At 38.9% G+C, this 20223-nt stretch overlaps 2 protein-coding genes across 3 annotated transcripts; both read right to left on the reverse strand.

Moving 5' to 3' along the window:
- Nucleotides 1–1234: 1234 nt before the first annotated feature.
- On the reverse strand, nucleotides 1235–6017 carry LOC145497583 (carbohydrate sulfotransferase 11-like). 2 transcript variants are annotated; one of them, XM_081477401.1, is made up of 3 exons: nucleotides 4453–6017; nucleotides 3689–3877; nucleotides 1235–2208 (listed from the first exon to the last, which is right to left on the reverse strand). In XM_081477401.1, the coding sequence occupies exons 2-3, from the start codon at nucleotides 3818–3820 to the stop codon at nucleotides 1348–1350; spliced, it is 993 nt and encodes a 330-aa protein (XP_081333527.1). In that variant the 5' UTR covers nucleotides 3821–3877; nucleotides 4453–6017; the 3' UTR covers nucleotides 1235–1347. The 2 variants fall into 2 exon arrangements, with proteins under 2 accessions (XP_081333527.1, XP_081333528.1); XM_081477402.1 differs by having other exon boundaries at nucleotides 3689–6017.
- Nucleotides 6018–11601: 5584 nt separating this feature from the next.
- On the reverse strand, nucleotides 11602–18629 carry LOC145498577 (carbohydrate sulfotransferase 11-like). The gene is made up of 4 exons (XM_081478482.1): nucleotides 18557–18629; nucleotides 18433–18455; nucleotides 13645–13788; nucleotides 11602–12857 (listed from the first exon to the last, which is right to left on the reverse strand). The coding sequence occupies exons 1-4, from the start codon at nucleotides 18627–18629 to the stop codon at nucleotides 11997–11999; spliced, it is 1101 nt and encodes a 366-aa protein (XP_081334608.1). The 3' UTR covers nucleotides 11602–11996.
- Between the last annotated feature and the right edge of the window lie 1594 nt (nucleotides 18630–20223).

Here is a 20223-nt window from a genome sequence, read left to right on the forward strand (position 1 = left end):
ATAGGCTGATAAACCACGCGGGATGTTGGAAGAACAACAAGTGGTTTACCATGCCTCTAAACCGTAGAAACTTGTGGTGTATTGCTTTTATAAAATAATTCAGAAGACAAGCGAAATTTCCCTGAGTTTACTGGCACAACAAACCGTAGCTGATCGACCAATCAGAGCGCGCGCATTCATTTAATTATTATATAAAAAACAAATAGATTCCGCGTTGCCGTGCGTCTGTTCAGTAATAGATCATTATTTCTTGTGCGATGAAATTTAAAACGCAATTGGCCGAAATCAGTCCGTGGGCGGTCCATTAGCGGTCCGTATTGCAAACTTCACACTGTTCATACAACCAATCAGAATTCTCCTTTTCACCCCAGACCGACTGAGCCATGTAATAAATGAAAGATATAACAGAACTGCAGAGAAAGATGTACCGAAATAAAGATCATCACAATTGGGTACACAACATAAGCACCTGTGAAAATAAAGCCTGAAAAAACTTTCAAGCTTGAACTCGATTCAAACCCATGACTAGACATCTGTGAAAGGGTGCAAATCTTCTCTCCTAAAAGAGATGGCTGTAAAGTGAAAATATTGCGATTCAAAAGAGGAGTAAAATAAAGTAGATGATTTTATGAAACAACGATCTACTGTGATTGCTCACAGGTAGTATTTTAGACCTCTTCAGATCAATTTTGAGAACAACCAACCAACAGCTGAAAAAGCAGTTTTCGCGTACAGTTCGCGAAAAAGCATTTACAACGTTGTAAGGTTCAAAATTTGTTATGAAGCAAAAATCTAAGAAACGAATATTTTGTTTCAGTGGCTCTGAACTTTATTTAAGTGTCAATAAATATTTAGCTCTAAGCTAAGAGCTCATTGGGAACACTTAATTAAAAGTTAAAAATTGAACAATAAATAAACATAAAACTGAATATATAACCACCATAACACAAATTTTTGAGAACCCGACCTGTCCTCCATGGATTGGAAATCGTTATTGATAACTTATAAAACTGAATAACCACTATAAAACAATTGTTTTAGAACCCGACCCGTCCTCCATGGATTGGAAATCGTTATTGATAACTTATAAAACTGAATAACCACTATAAAACAATTGTTTTAGAAACCGACCCGTCCTCCATGGATTGGAAATCGTTATTGATAACTTATAAAACTGAATAAGAAATTGGACTGTCTTGCTCGATTCACTTAATCCTGCTTTGAGCCCCCCCCCCCGCCCCATCCCCTCCCCCGCTTTCCGCCCAGTTTAACTACCAAAGGATCTAACATAACTAGAAGTAACATGACTATGAATATATTGGAGACTGAGGGTCTAGAATACTCTCTTCACAAGTTGTCGTTAACTAAGCTGTCAACCACCATCTGTATGGCTCCTGGGTAGGTATAACCAAACAACTCAAAGTCTTTCTTGTAAATGTTCCAGAGTTGTCTTATCCTAAACAGTGACAGCGTGGAATAGTAATTTTTCATCAAAGCGCTGGTGTTAGTTGGCTGCCATGCTGGAAAGGACACTCTGTCGTCTAGTTTAGTCTTTCTTAAAACGAATTGCGCGTCATCTTGCAATGTTTCGTAGTGGCCGAAATAATCAAACTGTACTTGGCATGGATGACACAACTTATACTGTTCACGCCAGTGTTCTTGAAATAAGCCGCCTTCCCTCCATCGAAGAACCAAATAGGTTGCAAATTGTTCGAAAGTTGTGTTATCAGTATTGACATCAATATCAAGACCGCTACGCGTGGCCAATACGAATCTTATTGCCTTACGATAGCGTTTCCAAGTATCCTGCCTTCGCTTGAACTTTCCCCAAAAGCAATCTTTGTACGCCGACAAAAGTCGTTCAAAAGGTTCTCTCACGAACATAAACTTCTTATAGGTTTTGAGAATTTTGCTGCGGTCTTCAGTTGTATAATTACTTAGAATTTTCAGTTTGCCCTTAGTTTTCTTGTGAACGCCTTGTGTAATGTTGTAGCCCTCTAAGTTGGCCAGTATTCGCTTCCAGACTGTACAGGCCACCTTGGGAACCGAACAGTATACAAGTTTAGACTTCTCCAGCACAATAAAGTTTGAGAAATCGAGATCTTTTTCACTTGAATCTTTTCCATATTCCGCACAATATTCCTGAATCTTTGTTGTAGCTTCCTTTTGTCTGGAAGTCATTTGGATTAAGAACCTATCCTGGAATACCTGCAGTGAAACATGAAAAAATATATTCCATTATTCAAGTGAATAAGTACTTTTCGATCAGAGTTTTAAAATGGCTGGCCTGCAGGTCTTCACCTGGGTGTTGCTATGCAACACGACTTGTCCGCACGCGGCGAGGTTCTTCTCTTTTACCACGGAATCGACGCAATTAGAAACAGCTGATGTCGTATCTGCAAACTACCATATCTCCTTTATATTGACTGAGAGAGATTGGAGAGTTTTAATGTACCCCATCGTTTTAGCTTGACACAGCTACGATGAGATAAAATACGAAACACAAACAAAACATTTTGAAACACTCGAAAAAAAGTAATTTCGATCGATACTTTGGACCAACGGAACATGGCAACAGAAACATGATAGAAACATTTCTATCAAATTTTATTAACTCTGTTTTAAAGTTGTCTAAGATTATGATGCCCGGAAGGGCAAAAGCGACAAAATTGTTTTTAAACACCTGACAACGAAAGTATGGTTGGCTGTTCTTTAAGTAAACAATTTAAAATTCTTTTCAGAGTTGCAAACAAAAGTACGATTCAAAGAGCGGACTTTAAAATGAAATCGGAACGAAAATACTTGACTGAAAAACTAAACTGTTGGTCACGAACTGAAAACAAATGATGATAACGTACAAGATTTCTTCTACGTGTAAAAACGTCGAGTTCCCTCATTAATATGAAGTTAGAGACCTCGTTCTTTAGTGACTAAAGGAAAAGGTACAAAAATATGTCAAGTGTTCACGGTTGGAGTGTTTTCACCCTCAAAGACTACAAATTTTCGGTATTCTATGAGCAAAATATAATATGATGAGACATAATTCGATTTTAGAACCTGCCAACAACGCCATCTTTCCAAAACAGCGCTTGACAACGAAAGTATGATTGGCTGCTCTTTAAGTAAACAATTTAAAATTCTCTTCAGAGTTGCAAACAAAACGTACGATTCAAAGAGCGGACTTTAAAATGAAATCGGAAACGAAAATACTTGACTGAAAAACTAAACTGTTGGTCACGAACTGAAAACAAATGATGATAACGTACAAGATTTCTTCTGCGTGTAAAAGCGTCGAGTTCCCTCATTAATATGAAGTTAGAGACCTCGTTCTTTAGTGACTAAAGGAAAAGGTACAAAAATATGTCAAGTGTTCACGGTTTGAGTGTTTTCACCCTCAAAGACTACAAATTTTCGGTATTCTATGAGCAAAATATACTATAATGAGACATAATTCGATTTTAGAACCTGCCAACAACGCCATCTTTCCAAAACAGCGCTGATTAAATGCTTCCATAAGTTTCAAATTTAATAAAAGGAGTCGAGTAGCTTTATCTCAAAACTCTGTGCACTACAGTATCCCGGACTGTTTGAATTGAAATATATTCCATATGACCGTGCCGAGTCTTTCATTTTGCGGTCGGCGATGCAGTACATTGGTTCAAGAATTAACTTGAATGAATCAGCTTACCTGAATAACTTGATAGTTAAATCTTTGATCTGTCGTTATTAGCCAAGCTAACATGGAAAGTAGGGAAATCAACATCAGGAATGTAGCACCCATGTGTATGGCACTTTTTCTCAAAAAAGTGCACTTCACCATGGTAATTTAAAGCCCTAGGATGCCTTTGACATGTAGATACAGGAACGATGTTTAACTCTGCAAGGTAAGAAGGTCACACAAGCTATTTAATATATTCACTGCTTTTGACAGTCTTAATCTATATATGCACCAGTAAAGAGCCTTATGTAATTGTCCCGAGAGAAAGAGAAGAAACACTGCTGCTCTGTGCCATTACAATCTGTAATAACTTCGCCAGCAGGCTCACGCTTCAAGTATTTTGCGTCGCGAACCAGAGTGGCACTGGTTGTGACGTTGATGACGCTGAATGTGTCCTCCCTTGAGACTTAATGAGAACGCGCTTTAATAGCCGGAGAAAATTTGGAATCCAATTTATTGGGCTTTATGTTTGCACAGTACACAATGTCATCGATGTTAAAGTCACGCGGAGCTGCATGCTGCGTGGTGATAAATTTTCAAACGTGTTTGGTATGAGTTGCACTATTCGCGATGTTCCCGATCGGGTGCTGTGTTCACATGTGATTCAATTTGAGGCACTTTCATGCGAGGTTCGCGGTTGAACAACAGCATGGCTAGCGATTTCCCACTCACCGGATGCGGACTTGCCCAATACAGCATAAGGATTTCAGGCAATCCCTTTTGCCAAGACTTACCTTCTGCAATTGCTGCTCGGAAGTTTTTCTTCAGTAATCCATCGCCCAGAATGCTACTGTTTTTCGCGACATGTACTTACCATGCTTACAATACCCAATTTATCAACGCGCGGCATAATGTAATTTGCATGTCTAGAACTAGTCGGTTGTGATTGGTCAACAGATTTAGCTCTCGGAATACTTGAGTCACTTTGCAGATTTCAGCTGCTGTCAATCAAACGGTTGGATGCGTAAAGTAAATCCCAAGGTGCGATAGAGTTACAGTCAAACTAGACTACGAGTAGTCCCTCTTTCGCTCAGTCCGTCGTGCGTGACGCGAAAGAAAACCGCGAGAAAAAAATGGCCGCGCGAAATCCTGGAGGCGAGGAGCACGCGAAAGGAGGGACTACCGCCTAAGGGACCGTTCACTTTTTATGAGGGAGGGGGGGCTGGTGGGATTTGGGAAGCACCATTTAAAAATCGCATGACCCCCCCTCAGCTTACCAATTTTTTCACATGGCCCCCCCTTATAGCGGTCATTTTTTGGGATGACCCCCCCCCCAAAAAAAAAAAAATTGAACAAACAATATTTAGATTTCAACTTTTTTAATATTTCTCTATTATCCCCCTACTTCACATTATTGTGCTCACTATGAAGACAATATTTACAATCCCTATACTACAGAGAGCTGTTGTTTAAAAAACAAATCAAAAGAAAGAGAAGTCAATTTCGGATCTCCTAGTTATGGCTCGCCCTGAGCGTGTGGCATTTGGCCTCTCATTGGTATCTTCCTCATCTGAATTGATGAATGCAAGAATGACATCACTTGAGTCATTTTCTCTCCTAGAGTCAATGGCATCACGGTCATACTCATCATTGTCACTTTCATCCGTTTCACTGCTGTCAGCACTTACCCTGTTGTCATTTTGTGTCAATGTCCTGGCATTTCTCAGTGTTGGTTGGCCAGCTCTGAGAGGACTCTTCTGCCGCAAGCATGAATGTCTTACAATTGCCTTTACTTTCTCACTCTTGCTGCTTTTCAAATGCTGCTTCAGCCCGTGGTGGTTCAAGTACTTGTTTTGTTCTGGAACACGTTGCTTTTTAAGCTTGGTTAGATCTTCGCACAATTCAGTCCAAGGATAATCCTCATATGATTTATCTTTTGCGTCCCTACTTAACTTTGCCTTTTCATCTGCTCTCCTTTTCCTTTTAAATTCCAGCACTTCAAGATGCTGAAGATAATCCACCACAAACTTTGATTTGACAATAAACTTATCTGCAAATAGAGCAACGCTCTCTGGGTCAGATAAAACCAGCCTGCCACCTCCATGCTCTTTCTTCGCTTGGACCCTTGGCTGCCAGTCATCTGGATCACGCCCTTCTTTTGGGGTCTTCTGGTAGGAGAGGTAGTGGTATTCCGGTAGGCAGGAATGGTCAGGAACTGGTTTAGGATATCTTTCTATGGGTGATCCAGTCCATTCACAACAAAAAGAACAAATTTCTCCTACCTTTTCTTGACAGGACAACTTTAGAAACTCTCTGTAGTTCTCCCCCTCCTCATAGTGCTCATTCATAAACTTCTCAATCTTACCAATCTTACGAAAGTAACAGTGGCCTGGAACAGAGTCTTTCCTTGTTCCTGCATTGTGATACTGAACCAAGTACGAAGTGTTGTGAAAAAACTGGAAATCTGTTGATGTGTTGTGTGAAACACATTGTTACATTTAATTTACAGATGTCTTTATTTGGAAGGTTTTTACCTCTACTCTAGTGATAGGCATGTATAAATGTTGCCCTGTCCAGGTAAAACAAAAAGCTACGAGTGTTCTCAAATCTTGCAAATAGTGGATTACTTTTTATAAATTTTAGCATACTTGTTGTGGTTTAAATTTATCTATGGATTAAAATTTCTTAATTTTCAAGGTAAAATGGGGTTGACTAGCCTACACGACTTTTACGGTTCGTGACATTTGTACATTTACCGTTCTCTGTTCGGTCACTCGACCTTTCTTGTCGCTTCACTCGTGTTCATGAAGGGCACTTCATGTTGTGTAATAAGGAGGAATTTTAGTGGAGTTGAGCCGTTAGATCGTGCTATGGCAAATTTTTACAGGTCATAGGTCTGCATGGTTTCCGCTGTTATCTGCATGTCGACTCGTTGAGTTTGACACCTCTGTAATTTGCCATGTGTTTATGCATTGTTTAGGCTCATTTCTATTGCAAGATATGCTTTTAAATCTCCATGAATTTGCTTTTGAGGGACAAAATATGAAATTTACCGTGAACATGTTGCTTACTTGCATTCTATATTGTGACGCCGGGCCCGGCTGTGATTAGAACTGTTTGCAAGCACAGTAGGTAGATCGTTATCACGGATATCATATTTGTTCTCCTACGATTTCCTTCGGAGACGCCGTAGCTTTACTTTGAGAAAGCTATACGTTTGTCTAGAGACATTCCTATGTTTCTTGCAGCTATCTGATCGAGCTTGTGTTTCTCTTGCTCGATGTATAGGTTTATTCCTCCTTTTTATTTCCTCCTCTTTTGCAAACCCCATCTTTAAAATGGGGTTGATGCTATACGTTGAGTGCGTATTTTTGCTTTAAGCTCCTTGACGTTAGTTGAGTGCTGCTATGTCTTGCACGATGTAGAACGGGGCACGTCCATAATAATCATGAAAGGGGCTCATTCCAAAATGCGCAATAATGGCGAAAGCGACGAGTCGTTTAAGAAAAGGTTTACAGCTGAACGATCCAGGCAGTTTGACATCTTACAAGCAAAAGAAGCAATCTTTCTAAGTGCGGATGGCTGTTCAGAAAGGGCGAGTGAGTTTTCCATGCGAGGGTACCAGTTGAAGCCCAGTGATGGAAGAAAACTGAACTTCTCCATCAAAGAACACAGAGCAATGGTGGAAAAGTTGAATGCCACGATTCCACACTCTTTCAGTCCAATGGGCTTGCTTTAAAGCAGGGCGAAGAATTTGCCCACAGTTTTAATGTAAAACAGATCAAATTTATAGAAGCTAAGTTGACGAAGGTCACGCAGGACATGGAAGCACTAGAAAATAAGAAGAGCAATTATAACAGCATATTCAAGGGCATACTCAAACAGCACATCAACAAAAGGAGAAGGAAAAAAGAAAACCGCAGAAAGTCAAATGAAAGAAAGAGGAAGCGGACTGAAAACAACGTCCAACGAGTTTATGGAGTCTGTGTTGGAAACCCGCTAGGAAATGATCTTCCACAATGCCTTGTGTACCCTCCTAGAACGGCCGTCCCGGAAGAGTGTATTGAAGCTGAGCATGTTGCCACGTCGTTATTTAGAAGAGATGGGCCATACATCGCACAGCTCTTGGAAGGGAATTATTTCACCAATGCTGCAAGAAGCAGAATCACCACCAACCTTGAGCAGGAAGTCAGAGATTATGTTTACACCTTCATGTACCCTGAAGAGTACACTCTGACGGAAAGCATTGCTGCTTCTTGCAACATTGGTGAAAGAGACTCCCATAGCAGCACAAGCGGCGACGAAGAACTCGACGACAGCGAAGATGAAGATGACTGCCAGTGAAAGTTGCATTCGAAAATAACAGTGTTAAATACTTCTTTTCAGTAGCTACAAATGCTTTTTGTCGCGAAACATTTTTTTAAAGCAAATGGAAAGTTTATAATAAATTTGTATCCTGCCTTCTATGTTTATTCTATAGCAATTTTTTTGATATTCAAACATCATGCCATTTTAAAGTTTTACTAAAATATTTCACGTGACCCCCCCTTTTTCCCTTATTTTTTTGGGATGGCCTCCCCGCGAAAGCCATTTTTTTTCGCATGCCCCCCCCCAAATCCCACCAGCCCCCCCTACCTTATAAAAAATGAACGGTCCCTAAGCCCAAGAGTTTGAATTATGCGTTGCTCTCACAACGCAAAAATATGATTGGCTTATGTTAGGAGCGTTGACAACGTGTTGTCAACATTCGAGATACCTGTGACGTCTTGCAGGAATGTTTTGGAACCGAAGCAAATCGAAGCGGTACCAGAGCAAATCGAAGCGTTGGAATCGCGCTTCGCAAGCCGTGATGTCCTTGCGAATCTGCCAACAGGCGCTGTGGGAAGATTTAAAATTATCCAGTGTTTTGTTTGGCAAAGCTTTCTGCCTCCACCCTGACTGCGAGCGTGTTAGTGATTTCGCCGCTCAACAGCATCGTCTAAGTCAGCGAATATAAATTCACTGAGCTTGGCCTTTCTGCCGTCCATTTGAAAGATTGAACCGGACTCTCACTTGACACCGGACATTTACCTGAAATTTTCCGCTGCTATCGGCAAACATTTCACCGCAGTTGGATGATCTCCTATGTATAATGTATAATGTACAATGTAAATTCTCGGTTGAAAGTCTATTGAAATTTCGCAATGGACGCAGCGAAAATCGTTACAAGAGGGCTCATTGGCCGTCTTTTTTTTAAAACTTCTTCGACAGTTTCGCTGAACGAACACTGAACGAAGATATACTTTTCACGGCATATGTTTTTGCCTGGCTACTTGAAGAGTAGAGTTGTGCAATTTTATTCAGATCTCCCGGGGCTATTGATAACAGGCGATAATAGGAGGACGTCAAGATGAGAAATCCTACACCGAAAAATCACTCGGCCGTGAAAGGGCAAACTCTTGGGCTTAGGCGGTAGTCCCTCCTTTCGCGCGCTCCTAGCCCCCAGGATTTCGCGCGGCCATTTTTTTCTTGCGAATTTCTTTCGCGTCACGCACGACGGACTAAGCGAAAGAGGGACTACTCGTAGTCTACAGTCAAACCAAGTGAAGCGTACCCCTCAAGATTACATTAATGAATTGATTATTTGAATATTGAACTCGCTGGTCATTTCAAAAATCAATATTAAATTGACTTTGTTTAAACATTAAACCCAGCAGCCGTATTCTTGCGGAAACGACTAGACATCTGTTCGTCGTCGTTTGTCGTTTCGTTATGGCATTTCATCGTTTCGGTGTGGCGTTTCATCGTTTCGACTCGTCCACTGGTAGAGGCTATAATTTGACTTACATTACATGATCTGTTACTTGATTCCATGCACTTATACATGAAGAATTTATCCATAATTTGCTCTCTGCCAACTGAAAATGGATTCTTTAGAGGACTACCTACACCACAGCATAGAATTCGTCTTGAATCGCGTCAATGTTCGTTTCAATGCGTGCAGAACTTGCGTGCAGAACTTGCGTGCAGTACATCCATGTATATGCCGGTGAAGATATTTATTAGTTTGGCAAGAATGTAACGCAAGTATTGGAATCCCAAATATGACAAATGGAAGAATCGCACCGACATGACTGTTATTTTTAATTAACATTGACCAATTCTGCACTGGTTAGAGAACCGCGTTTTTCAAAGTGGATTGGTATTCAATGATGCGTCACAGGCCGAATCATCTTTCCAATAGAATGCAATGCAAGTTATAACATTTTCACGCTGTAAAGATCCCTCTTGTCCACTTTCTAAAAAAACTGAATTTATTAATTAAACAAATTAGAGATTTTCTTGTTAGCACTCTCTGTTTCAATCTTAGGTTAAAATTATTCCCAGTGTATTTCAATGATTTCTGCACAGAAAATACTTGATTTCATAACCATTATACAAGGAAGTCTGATAATCTACACAAAAAGGGACAAATTAAGGTGTTAACGCATCGAGAAAAAAAGTAATTAATATATGGAACACTATTCCACATGAAATAAAAGTCTTTTTCAAATATATTAAAAAATCCTTTTTCAAAATCAGTTTAAACTATCAGAATAATTTTTGCCTATTGCAATTTAATTAGTACTACACAGCTGTCATTACTTGCTTATTCCTGGTACCAAATTTCTTAGATATTTTGTCAATAAGGTCATTTATGGGGGGACTACGTAAAGGTTTCTTTAGTGTGCCTCCATGCTTTCATACTTGTCTTAATGTAACATGCATCGACCGAAATGGAAAAATAAATATGCCTAATTGATTAATTAATTGATTGACTGACTCACAGAAAAGTCGAGCAGTATTTGTTCCGCAGTACGATTATTTATTCCCAAGGTATTGTTCCAAAAGTTGCATTGCAATATCTATGCTGGCACGACCCCTGAATCCTGTAAACTTGACAACTGTCTTTGCAATGAGTTGTCTTCACCATCAAGAGCAAGGTGTGTTACTAGATATTCAATCCCATTTCCGCTTTCATGAAAACGATCATTCACGCGATTGAAGACGAATTCTATGCTGTGGTGTAGGTAGTCCTAAAGAATCCATTTTCAGTTGGCGGAGAGCAAATTATGGATAAATACTTCATGTATAAGTGCATGGAATCAAGTAACAGATCATGTAATGTAAGTCGAATTATAGCCTCTATGAGTGGACGAGTCGAAACGATGACGTCACAAGTACCAGTTGTGACGTCATCAATTTAAATGTCACCAGATATTCTTGATAAGCAGATAATGGAGCTAGAATAAATCTATCCGCACACCAGGCTGTTTAGGATATCTACGGCATTCTGACGTAGCAAATTGAAAAAGTTCGAATTTTGTCCTAGGCGCGTGCGCCAAATTAAAATATTGTACATTTTTGTATCTAATCTTGGGGAAATCTATCTTTTTGGCAAAAAGTAACTTTCTCAGCGAAACTAAGGCCCATTTAGCGTCATGGCAGCCAAAAAACTGATTTAACGGTATTTTTTTGGTAAAAGTTTGGCAGTCATGGGTTAAGACATCATTTTACTGAGACAGAGAGTACTCCCTTTCATGTCACACTATTTAATCTGCTTTTATATTCATCATGATCATTCTTTATATCCAGTACAATTCTACTTTCACACAGGACTAGTACCTTTACATCATGCAGTAGTTTCACAATATTACAGTAACGAGTGATCCGCATCATAAAGATGTTGCTATGATAATCAGTACACCACACACACATTGAATTTAAATCGTTAAAATACATAACAAATAGCCTCCACTTAATCGAAAATATGGTCGGACATTTGTCCGAGGACATAATCTGTTCCGAGAAGCGAACAGTTTTGCGAGAGCGTAGCTCGAGGAAAAGTGCGAGCTTCGAGGAACATATAAGGTCCAACGACAAATATCCGAGCATATTTTCGAGCCAAATGGAGGCTATTAAAATATTTTTCAAATATTTTTCGCAACACTCGCAGTTTTCAAAATTGGGGAATATGTGAATAAAGCAGCCGGTATTGCAGTTATACGTGGCTTGACATACAAACAAGGCGAAAATGTCAATAGACCATATTTGTATTCACGGTATTAATTGGACCATTGTATTAGACTGGAACTAGCTTGCAATGGAGGTTCATGCGGGGAAATAAAACTTACATTTGAAAAGACTTCCCGCGTTAGCCTTACTTGCAAGCTGGTCTACTCTGCTTTGTATTGACCTTTCGCATCGTTTGCATGTTTTTTTAAACAAAAGATTATTTCACCTCAGACTCACACTCCTTGGCTAAAATAAAAAGTAAGAGAAATTTAAATACGCTTGACAAAGATCTAAAACGATTCCTTTAAACCTTGTCATTAACTAAGTTGTCTACCACCATCTGTATGGCTCCTGGGTAGGTATAACCAAACAACTCAAAGTCTTTCTTGTAAATGTTCCAGAGTTGTCTTATCCTAAGCAGTGACAGCGTGGAATAGTAATTCTTCATCAAAGCGCTGGTGTTAGTTGGCTGCCATTCTGGAAAGAACACTTTGTCGTCTAGTTTAGTCTTTCTTAAAACGAATTGCGCATCATCTTGCAATGTTTCGTAATGGCCGACATAATCAAACTGTACTTGGCATGGATGACACAACTTATACTGTTCACGCCAGTGGTCTTGAAATAAGCCGCCTTCCCTCCATCGAAGAACCAAATAGGTTACAAATTGTTCGAAAGTTGTGTTATCAACATTAACGTCGATGTCAAGACCGCTATGTTTGGCCAAAAGTTTTCTAATTTCCTTGCGATAATATTTCCAACCTTTGTGGCTTCGCTTGAACTTTCCCCAAAAGTAATCTTTGTATGCGGACAGAAGTCGCTCAAAGGGGTCTCTGACGAACGTAAACTTCTTGTAAGTCTTGAGGACTTTTGCGCGATCTTCCGTTGTATAATCACTAAGGAGTTTCAGTTTGCCCTTGGTTTTCTTGTGAACGCCTTTTGTAATGTTGTGGCCCTCTAAGTTGGCCAGTATTCCCTTCCAGACTGTACAGGCCACCTTGGGAACCGTACAGTATACAAGTTTAGACTTCTCCAGTACAATAAAGTTCGAAAAATCGAGATCTTTTTCATGTGAATCGTTTCCACACTTAGCACAATATTCTCTGATTTGTTTTGTTGTTTCGATTTGGCTGAAAGTCACTTCCATTGAAAATTTGTCTGGAATCAGCTGCAATAGATCACAAAAGAGAACCTATTGTTTAATCAGAAGTACATTTAAAGGGAAAACAATTCTTTGGTAAGAATATTGTCTCCGAGAGACGACCATGTTAGCTGGTATATTTTTAACTTCAGGATTTATCAAGGATCTCTACGATCTTCGAGATGATTGTTAAGTATCAGCGCTGATGTTCCCGTCAAGGGTTCTTTAAATACCTTGCTTAAGATTTTCAAACTTCTTGCTTAAGAACCTCAACTTTAACTTCATCTTGCAAAAATCACTGAAGGGAGGTCTTTGTCAACACCTTGGTTAGGATCCTCTTTGCAGTCAAGAATCTCTTTACAAAGATCGTTTACGGTATCCAGTTAGGGTCAAGCGAGTGACTTGACTACTTTGGATCTCGGAAAAAATCGGAAATAACTCGGCCTTACTCTTGAAAATATACCATGCAGTTTGTAAACCATTTCTTTGTTTTTAATTGTGTTGATATTCAGTTAAGTTGTACGCTTGTCGAATTTCATTGTCAGGTCATAAACAACACTTAGTTCGGGCTACCTCCGTACTCAAAATTAAATGACTGATAAGAAAAGATAGTTAATTGTTTCCGATTGCGGTGCGCTTAAGCTTACGGGATTTTGTTTTCGTATAAAGATCGTAGCCATTTCGTGTAAAGTAGTCTTGTCCAGATTTCGCCGCTTCTTAAGATATCGTGGCTACGTGACTTATCTTTTTGAAACTTTTTAAAGGGAACATGAGTCATGTTGATAATGTCTTTTAAAATAATTATTAAACTCACCTCTGTTACGTGATTCTTGAACCCTCGATCCGTCTTCATAATAAGTAGCAACGGTAGCATGGAAATCAGAGAAATTAGCAAGATGGCTGATACTGAACACAGTCGATTGACACAGAAACGCCTGATCGCCATCTCACTAATAAGCTGCAAAAGAAATTAGAAAAAACTAGCAGATGAAACGATACTTAAATTTGCACAACTTTTCCTGATGGTGTTAATTTGAGTACACAATCTTAAAATGAGTAATGTCAGGAAAACACTCGAACCCAGAAAGAAAGAAACTGAAATCAGAAAAAGAGAATACTGGCGAAATTGAATACAATAAATCAGTTTCACGACTCTGGGACGTACTCAAGGGATGACAAGGGATATGTTTTCCTAAAGTTCCACTCTGTCCTCTAGAACATCTGCAGTACCTTCTGGTTCGAGGTTACAATACAAAGACGAATTTGTGTTTGAAAAGAACTATTAAGAGGCCCTGCGCCTAAGAAACGACCGATGATTTCCGGCTAAAAATTAAAATCGGCCGATTTTTATCTCCCAAGCAGAGGTTACCGAATACTATTTAAAAATGAATTTCTTTTGTTTCAGTTTCGCTTTAAACCAAAAATATCGAGCCACAAACTTTTTCCGTCTGATAGCAGCAAAATCAGGCCGAAAATAAGCCCTCGCAAAAAACTGTTCAGAAATTACTATCGCAACGCAAAATAATGAGAAAACTACACAGTGTTGAAGAAAAAGGCCTTTTAATGCAATATCATTCGATAAACATAAAAAAACTGCCGAAGCGATTAACAAATAAAGTTTCAAATAATGCATACTAAATTAGATGGAGCGTTGGAACTGATTTTAAAATAATTATTTCTCAAAAGTTCAACGCTTTTGAAAGCAATCACAGTGGTGAATTAGACATTGGAGGGATATACATCACGTTTCTGGAAAAACATTTTTCGGCCAAAGTATATTGACTTTGTACAAAGCGTTCAAAGTTACCGTGTTTACCGTTATCCTGCTACTTCGGCGAAGCACTTCTCTTTTGCCAATACGGCGGTGGATAGCGTGGTAAACGCCACTTTAAACCTTGCTAGGCATTCAAAGACCATCCTAAGTAGAAGGACGTAGACTTAAAAGAGAAAGGAAGATGAAAAATACGCAGAAAAAGAAAATAAAAACTCGAAATTACCATCTGCTAACGAAAGTTGAATCTGGAAAATGTCGTGGCGTGACAGCGGCCATTGACGTCATTTGTATAAATAGCGGCGGAATCCAAACGAATACACAAATAGGAAAACAATTTTTCCCGGCCAGAAAACGTTTAGTGGAACAATGTTATGTTATTTTTCACAAATGATGGTCACTGAAAAAGAAATACTTCCCCAACCGCCACACCGTTTTGGCCGCAGCGTGATCTGAGTTATGGTGTCACGACTGGATCCCTAGCCGCTGACCACCCGAGGGACATTGCAGACTCGTTTTCCCACGCTCTTGCGACTTGACGTGACAAATGACGTCAATGGCCGCTGTCACGCCACGACATTTTCCAGATTCAACTTTCGTTAGCAGATGGTAATTTCGTGTTATTTTCTTTTTCTGCGTATTTTTCATCTTCCTTTCTCTTTTAATTCTACGTTCTTCTACTCAGGATGGTCTTTGAATGCCTAGCAAGGTTTAAAGTGGCGTTTACCACGGTATCCACCGCCGTATTGGCAAAAGAGAAGTGCTTCGCCGAAGTGGCAGGATAACGGTAAACACGGTAACTTTGAACGCTTTGTACAAAGTCAATATACTTTGGCCGAAAAATGTTTTTCCAGAAACGTGATGTGTATCCCTCCAATGTCTAATTCGTCACTGTGATTGCTTTCAAAAGCGTTGAACTTTTGAGAAATAATTATTTTAAAATCAGTTCCAACACTCCATCTAATTTAGTATGCAATATTTGAAACTTTATTTGTTAATCGCTTCGGCAGTTTTTTGATGTTTATCAAATGATATTGCATTAAAAGGCCTTTTTCTTCAACACTGTGTAGTTTTCTCATTATTTTGCGTTGCGATAGTAATTTCTGAACAGTTTTTTGCGGCGGCTTATTTTCGGCCTGATTTTGCTGCTATCAGACGGAAAAAGTTTGCGGCTCAATATTTTTGGTTTAAAGCGAAACTCTAACAAAAGAAATTCATTTTTAAATAGTATTCGGTAACCTCTGCTTGGGAGATAAAAATCGGCCGATTTTATTTTTTAGCCGGAAATCATCGGTCGTTTCTTAGGCGCAGGGCCTCTTAATAATAATAATAACAAATGTAAATGTAAATCTTATTTATAGTGGTCAAGCACTTAGCTATACAAGCACTAAGCTTAGCTAGTTTACAGGCATGCCACTGAAACAAAGGGAACAAATTTTCCAAATAAACGTAACAGTTAAAAATCCCAACTGGCAGTTGGCTACTTACAAAGCTTTACCAAGGATTTGACCTCGGGACTACCGAGTGACAAATCTCGCTAATAGCAGGGTGGAGGCCTTGAACCTGGGACCTCCGGATCACAACACTAGCGCCCTAAACCACTCTATAAGAATAAGAATAAATATTTATTTACCCCGACATAAAAACAATCAGCTGAACCTAAGGGAGCCTATAAACCGGTGATCAACAATATAAAATGTATTCATTTAAAAATATATTTACACTACAATACCATAAGAATATGTACCCACTAACGAGCAGTACAATTATGTTCCGTGAGATCTACGTCTAAGAAATACTCAAACACCTCATAGCCCAATTTCGATATGTTAAAATTCAGCCTAAAACGATAAACCTCAGCACGAGGCTCCGCGATATAAACCCAACAAACTCTGTAGTTATTCTCCGGAGCCTCGTGCTGAGGTCTATTGTTTTAGGCTGAATTTTAATATATCGAAATTGACCTATTCATCAAACTAGTTTTGGAGAGTGTTATGAAATTTGCATTTTAAAGGAAAGTATTTTTTCCTTTTTTCCCGCGTTTCAATTGATTATTATCGTGTGGCAGGAAATGTTTGCGGCAGTTTAATTTTGCTAATCGGCATTTTTTTTTTTCGTTTTTCGCAGGAACTAATTTTTGCAATTGAAAAACGGCCGGTTTTTCTTGCTGGGTATTAATTTCTGCGATTTTCAGTAAGTCGAATTTAATTGAAAGAGCCTTCTGTCGCGAGCTTAGCGCACAGAACCTCTCGGACCGTTTTCTTACATGACTGAGGCCGTAAAAAAACGGTCCGTGCAAAAAAAATTCACATACGAGAATTAGTTCTTTCGCTAAATATCAGACAGAGTACATTAATTTGTTACTGAGATCGTCAGGGGGCAAACACTGCAAGTCGCTAGGAGGAAATGCATGGCGAAAAGTTGTTTCGACGCCCAAAAACATGGTTTTGGGGAGAGATGAGCGCTTTTTTCCCGTTGTTTTATCGCAAATGGATTTTGGCAATGTTGATACATGGAAAATGTACGTTTTTGTTTGAATAACCGTGAAATAAGTGATAAAATTTACCGATAAACTCCCTTTTGCTTGCGCGAGGTTTATTGTGAAACTTACATTGAAGAGAATATTGAAAATTTCAATACACGCCTGATCTCGAGAGGCTACCCGGAGCAAATGGTAGAAAAAACCCTCTGAGAAGTTAAATATAAAGACAGAAAAGAAGATCTAAAACAGAAATCGAGAATTGCACAAAGAACTACTACCCTTTGTGTCAGGAAATTTCACTCAACCGTCATTACCAAAATTTGAAAATCATAATCATGGACAAATGGCACTTTTAAATACAAATACTCAGAGATATATTCAAGGAGCCATCCTTGATCTGGTGTAGAAAAGGAAAATCACTGAAAGACGTGCTTGTAAAAGCAAAACAAAGGCTTTGAGCAACACAATGCCCACACAGCATGAGTCGCGCGGACTCATTTGCCATTAAATCAACCCCACCGGGCTTATTTCCAATATTATTTGTATAACTGAGCTTCCAAATAAGCCAAAAATAGGTTGTACACAACTTAAAAGGCTTTACTGGGTTATTTCCTCTCAGAAGAGTCGAAGGTTATAGAAATCATTTTTGTCATAAGGTGGCTCAAAACAGTTTCAAACACTTAGATTTGGATTCGTTGTTATAACCACTCTTTATCACTTGATGCTACAATCATGGTATCAAAAAACTGCCCAATCATTGGTGAACATGTTGGTATCATTTTCGTGACACAATAGGTTACCATAGCAACAGTATGACCTCCTAAAAACACCCTTAATTACAGCTTTAGGGGCTTATAATTCAAAAACGGCACGGTGAAATTTTTTTTATATTATCAACTTTTCATAAGCATGATAAGACACAACTTTTGGCAAAATTTAAAAAAATTCTGTAGATGGGGTTCAGAGCCACCTTAAATTTTCGAAAACTTAAGGTGGCTCTGAACCCCATCTACAGAATTTTTTTAAACTTTGCCAAAAGTTGCGTCTTATCATGCTTATGAAAAGTTGATAATATAAAAAAAAATTTCACCGTGCCGTTTTTGAATTATAAGCCCCTAAAGCTGTAATTAAGGGTGTTTTTAGGAGGTCATACTGTTGCTATGGTAACCTGTTGTGTCATGAAAATGATGGCAACGTGTTCACCAATGCTTGAGCAGTTTTTTGATACCATGATTGTAGCATCAAGTGATAAAGAGTGGTTATAACGACCCATCCAGATATAAGTGCTGGAAACTGTTTTGAGCCACCTTAAATTAGAGGATCTACAATATGAATTAAGAAAAACTCACCAGCTCATTCTCTTCCTTGAATTCTTGAACAAAAACAGAGAGACAAGGATGGTAAATATGTGTAACGTAACAGAAGATACTTTAGGAAAATCATAAAGTAGAATGAAAAGTCAGCTGGGCTTACCTTTTAAATCACCCTCGTTAATGAGGAACAATTTTTCCCCGGATTTTTTTCTCGAGGGCTGTGTCAAACCCATCCCTAGGCAGTAATCCAGTAAATTAAAATTTTCAGGAAGTTATCCTCCCCCTGCGGATATGATGACCCGACTGGGATCGCGTGGTCTCGTACTTTCAAGAATAGCTTTTTTTGCTTCCCTTATTATAGCCTCTTGACCCTCCACGGTGCATACTGTAAAAGAGGCACCAGACCGCGCTCTTAAACGCTTCCTATGGAATCGCATGACACCAATCGGAAAGACCTTTTGACTGAAAGACAAATAAATGAACAAAAATTGGAATAAACAAAGTGTTCATTTTTATGAGGTGCCGTTTGGATGCTCTAAATTAAATATTTTACTTCGACTCGTTCCTCGAAAGTCGCGAAAACACTCTTTTGAAAGATTATATCTTCTGCGAAACAAAGTAGTTTATAGGAATGAAACCTTGGGTTGTTCCTACTAAAATCATGAGAAAAAACCCAGCTCTATAAAGTACTATAAGCTAAAAGTTTCAAATTTTCGAGGTGGAATTTCTGAAAAAGTTTTCGGGACTTCGCAATTCGAGAGACGGGCCTCAGATCTCATACACTATTTCTCCAGGACAAATTTAAAGGAAAAACTTCAAAAAATCACTATTTCCTTTTCAAGTTATAGCGAAATTTTGTCACTTCAAAACGGGGGTTTGAAGGCGTTTTACGCGGGTGATCGTTGTGATATAGTTACAGGAATTAAAAATTAAAAACAGAGGAAAAAAGAAGTAGCCAATGAATTGGAATTGTTTTTTGTTTGCTTTTCAAAAATATTGCGTCCATCAGTCGATGGGATAAGAAACATTTATGGGAAGGGCTTAACCAAAGAAACTTATTTATAGCAGTTTCTTTGCTGCACATGTACCATGTGTTGCGTGAGTCATGTTAAGTGAAAACACCGTAACCATCTCATATCAAGACCAGTTCCACTATCGGCTCTGGTTTATAGTTCGTGCTTCCTTACAACTCTTCCCTAAGTACTTTCATTTAAATAAACTAACTACATCCTTTAAAGGGTTCTAAAATGTAATTGGACTTGAACATCATTTGCGATGGCTAACACAACTTACCGTTAACATCTTTGATGTCTTCTGCTTAAGTGCCTGCAAGAATAAGGGCGTTGTTTGCTTGTAAAAACAAAACATGTGAGCAAGGAGAAAAAAAATCTCACAATAAAATATACTTCACATTTTTTAAAGAGTTTACTACGAAACCTAAGACCCTCTCTTCGTGAAAAAAGTGCACACTACTGACAGCAATTTCCCAGCTAAAATGCCTTACCAACAGAAAGATACGGGAATTGCCAAACATCCATCGAAGATCTGCGAAGTCGTTCGTTGATGATTGATGATTGATTTATGTTTGATGATTGATGATTGTTTCATTTCCTGTCAGGTGTTATCATTATTACGTCACGCAATCCTGGGACAACAGAGGCAGCACGCATATTGGTTCTCTTTTATCTCAGGGGGGCAGTAGAGCATAATCGGCGGTCTGACTACAAGCGGATTTTTTTCGCAGGGCTCGAAATTAAAAAAAATTCTCAAGTCGCCATTTGGCGACTAAGTGATAAAAATAGTCGCCAAATGCAAATTGTTAGTCGC

The sequence above is a fragment of the Orbicella franksi genome, chromosome 9 (assembly GCF_964199315.1).
Source record: "Orbicella franksi chromosome 9, jaOrbFran1.1, whole genome shotgun sequence".
NCBI classification, from domain to species: Eukaryota; Metazoa; Cnidaria; class Anthozoa; order Scleractinia; family Merulinidae; genus Orbicella; species Orbicella franksi.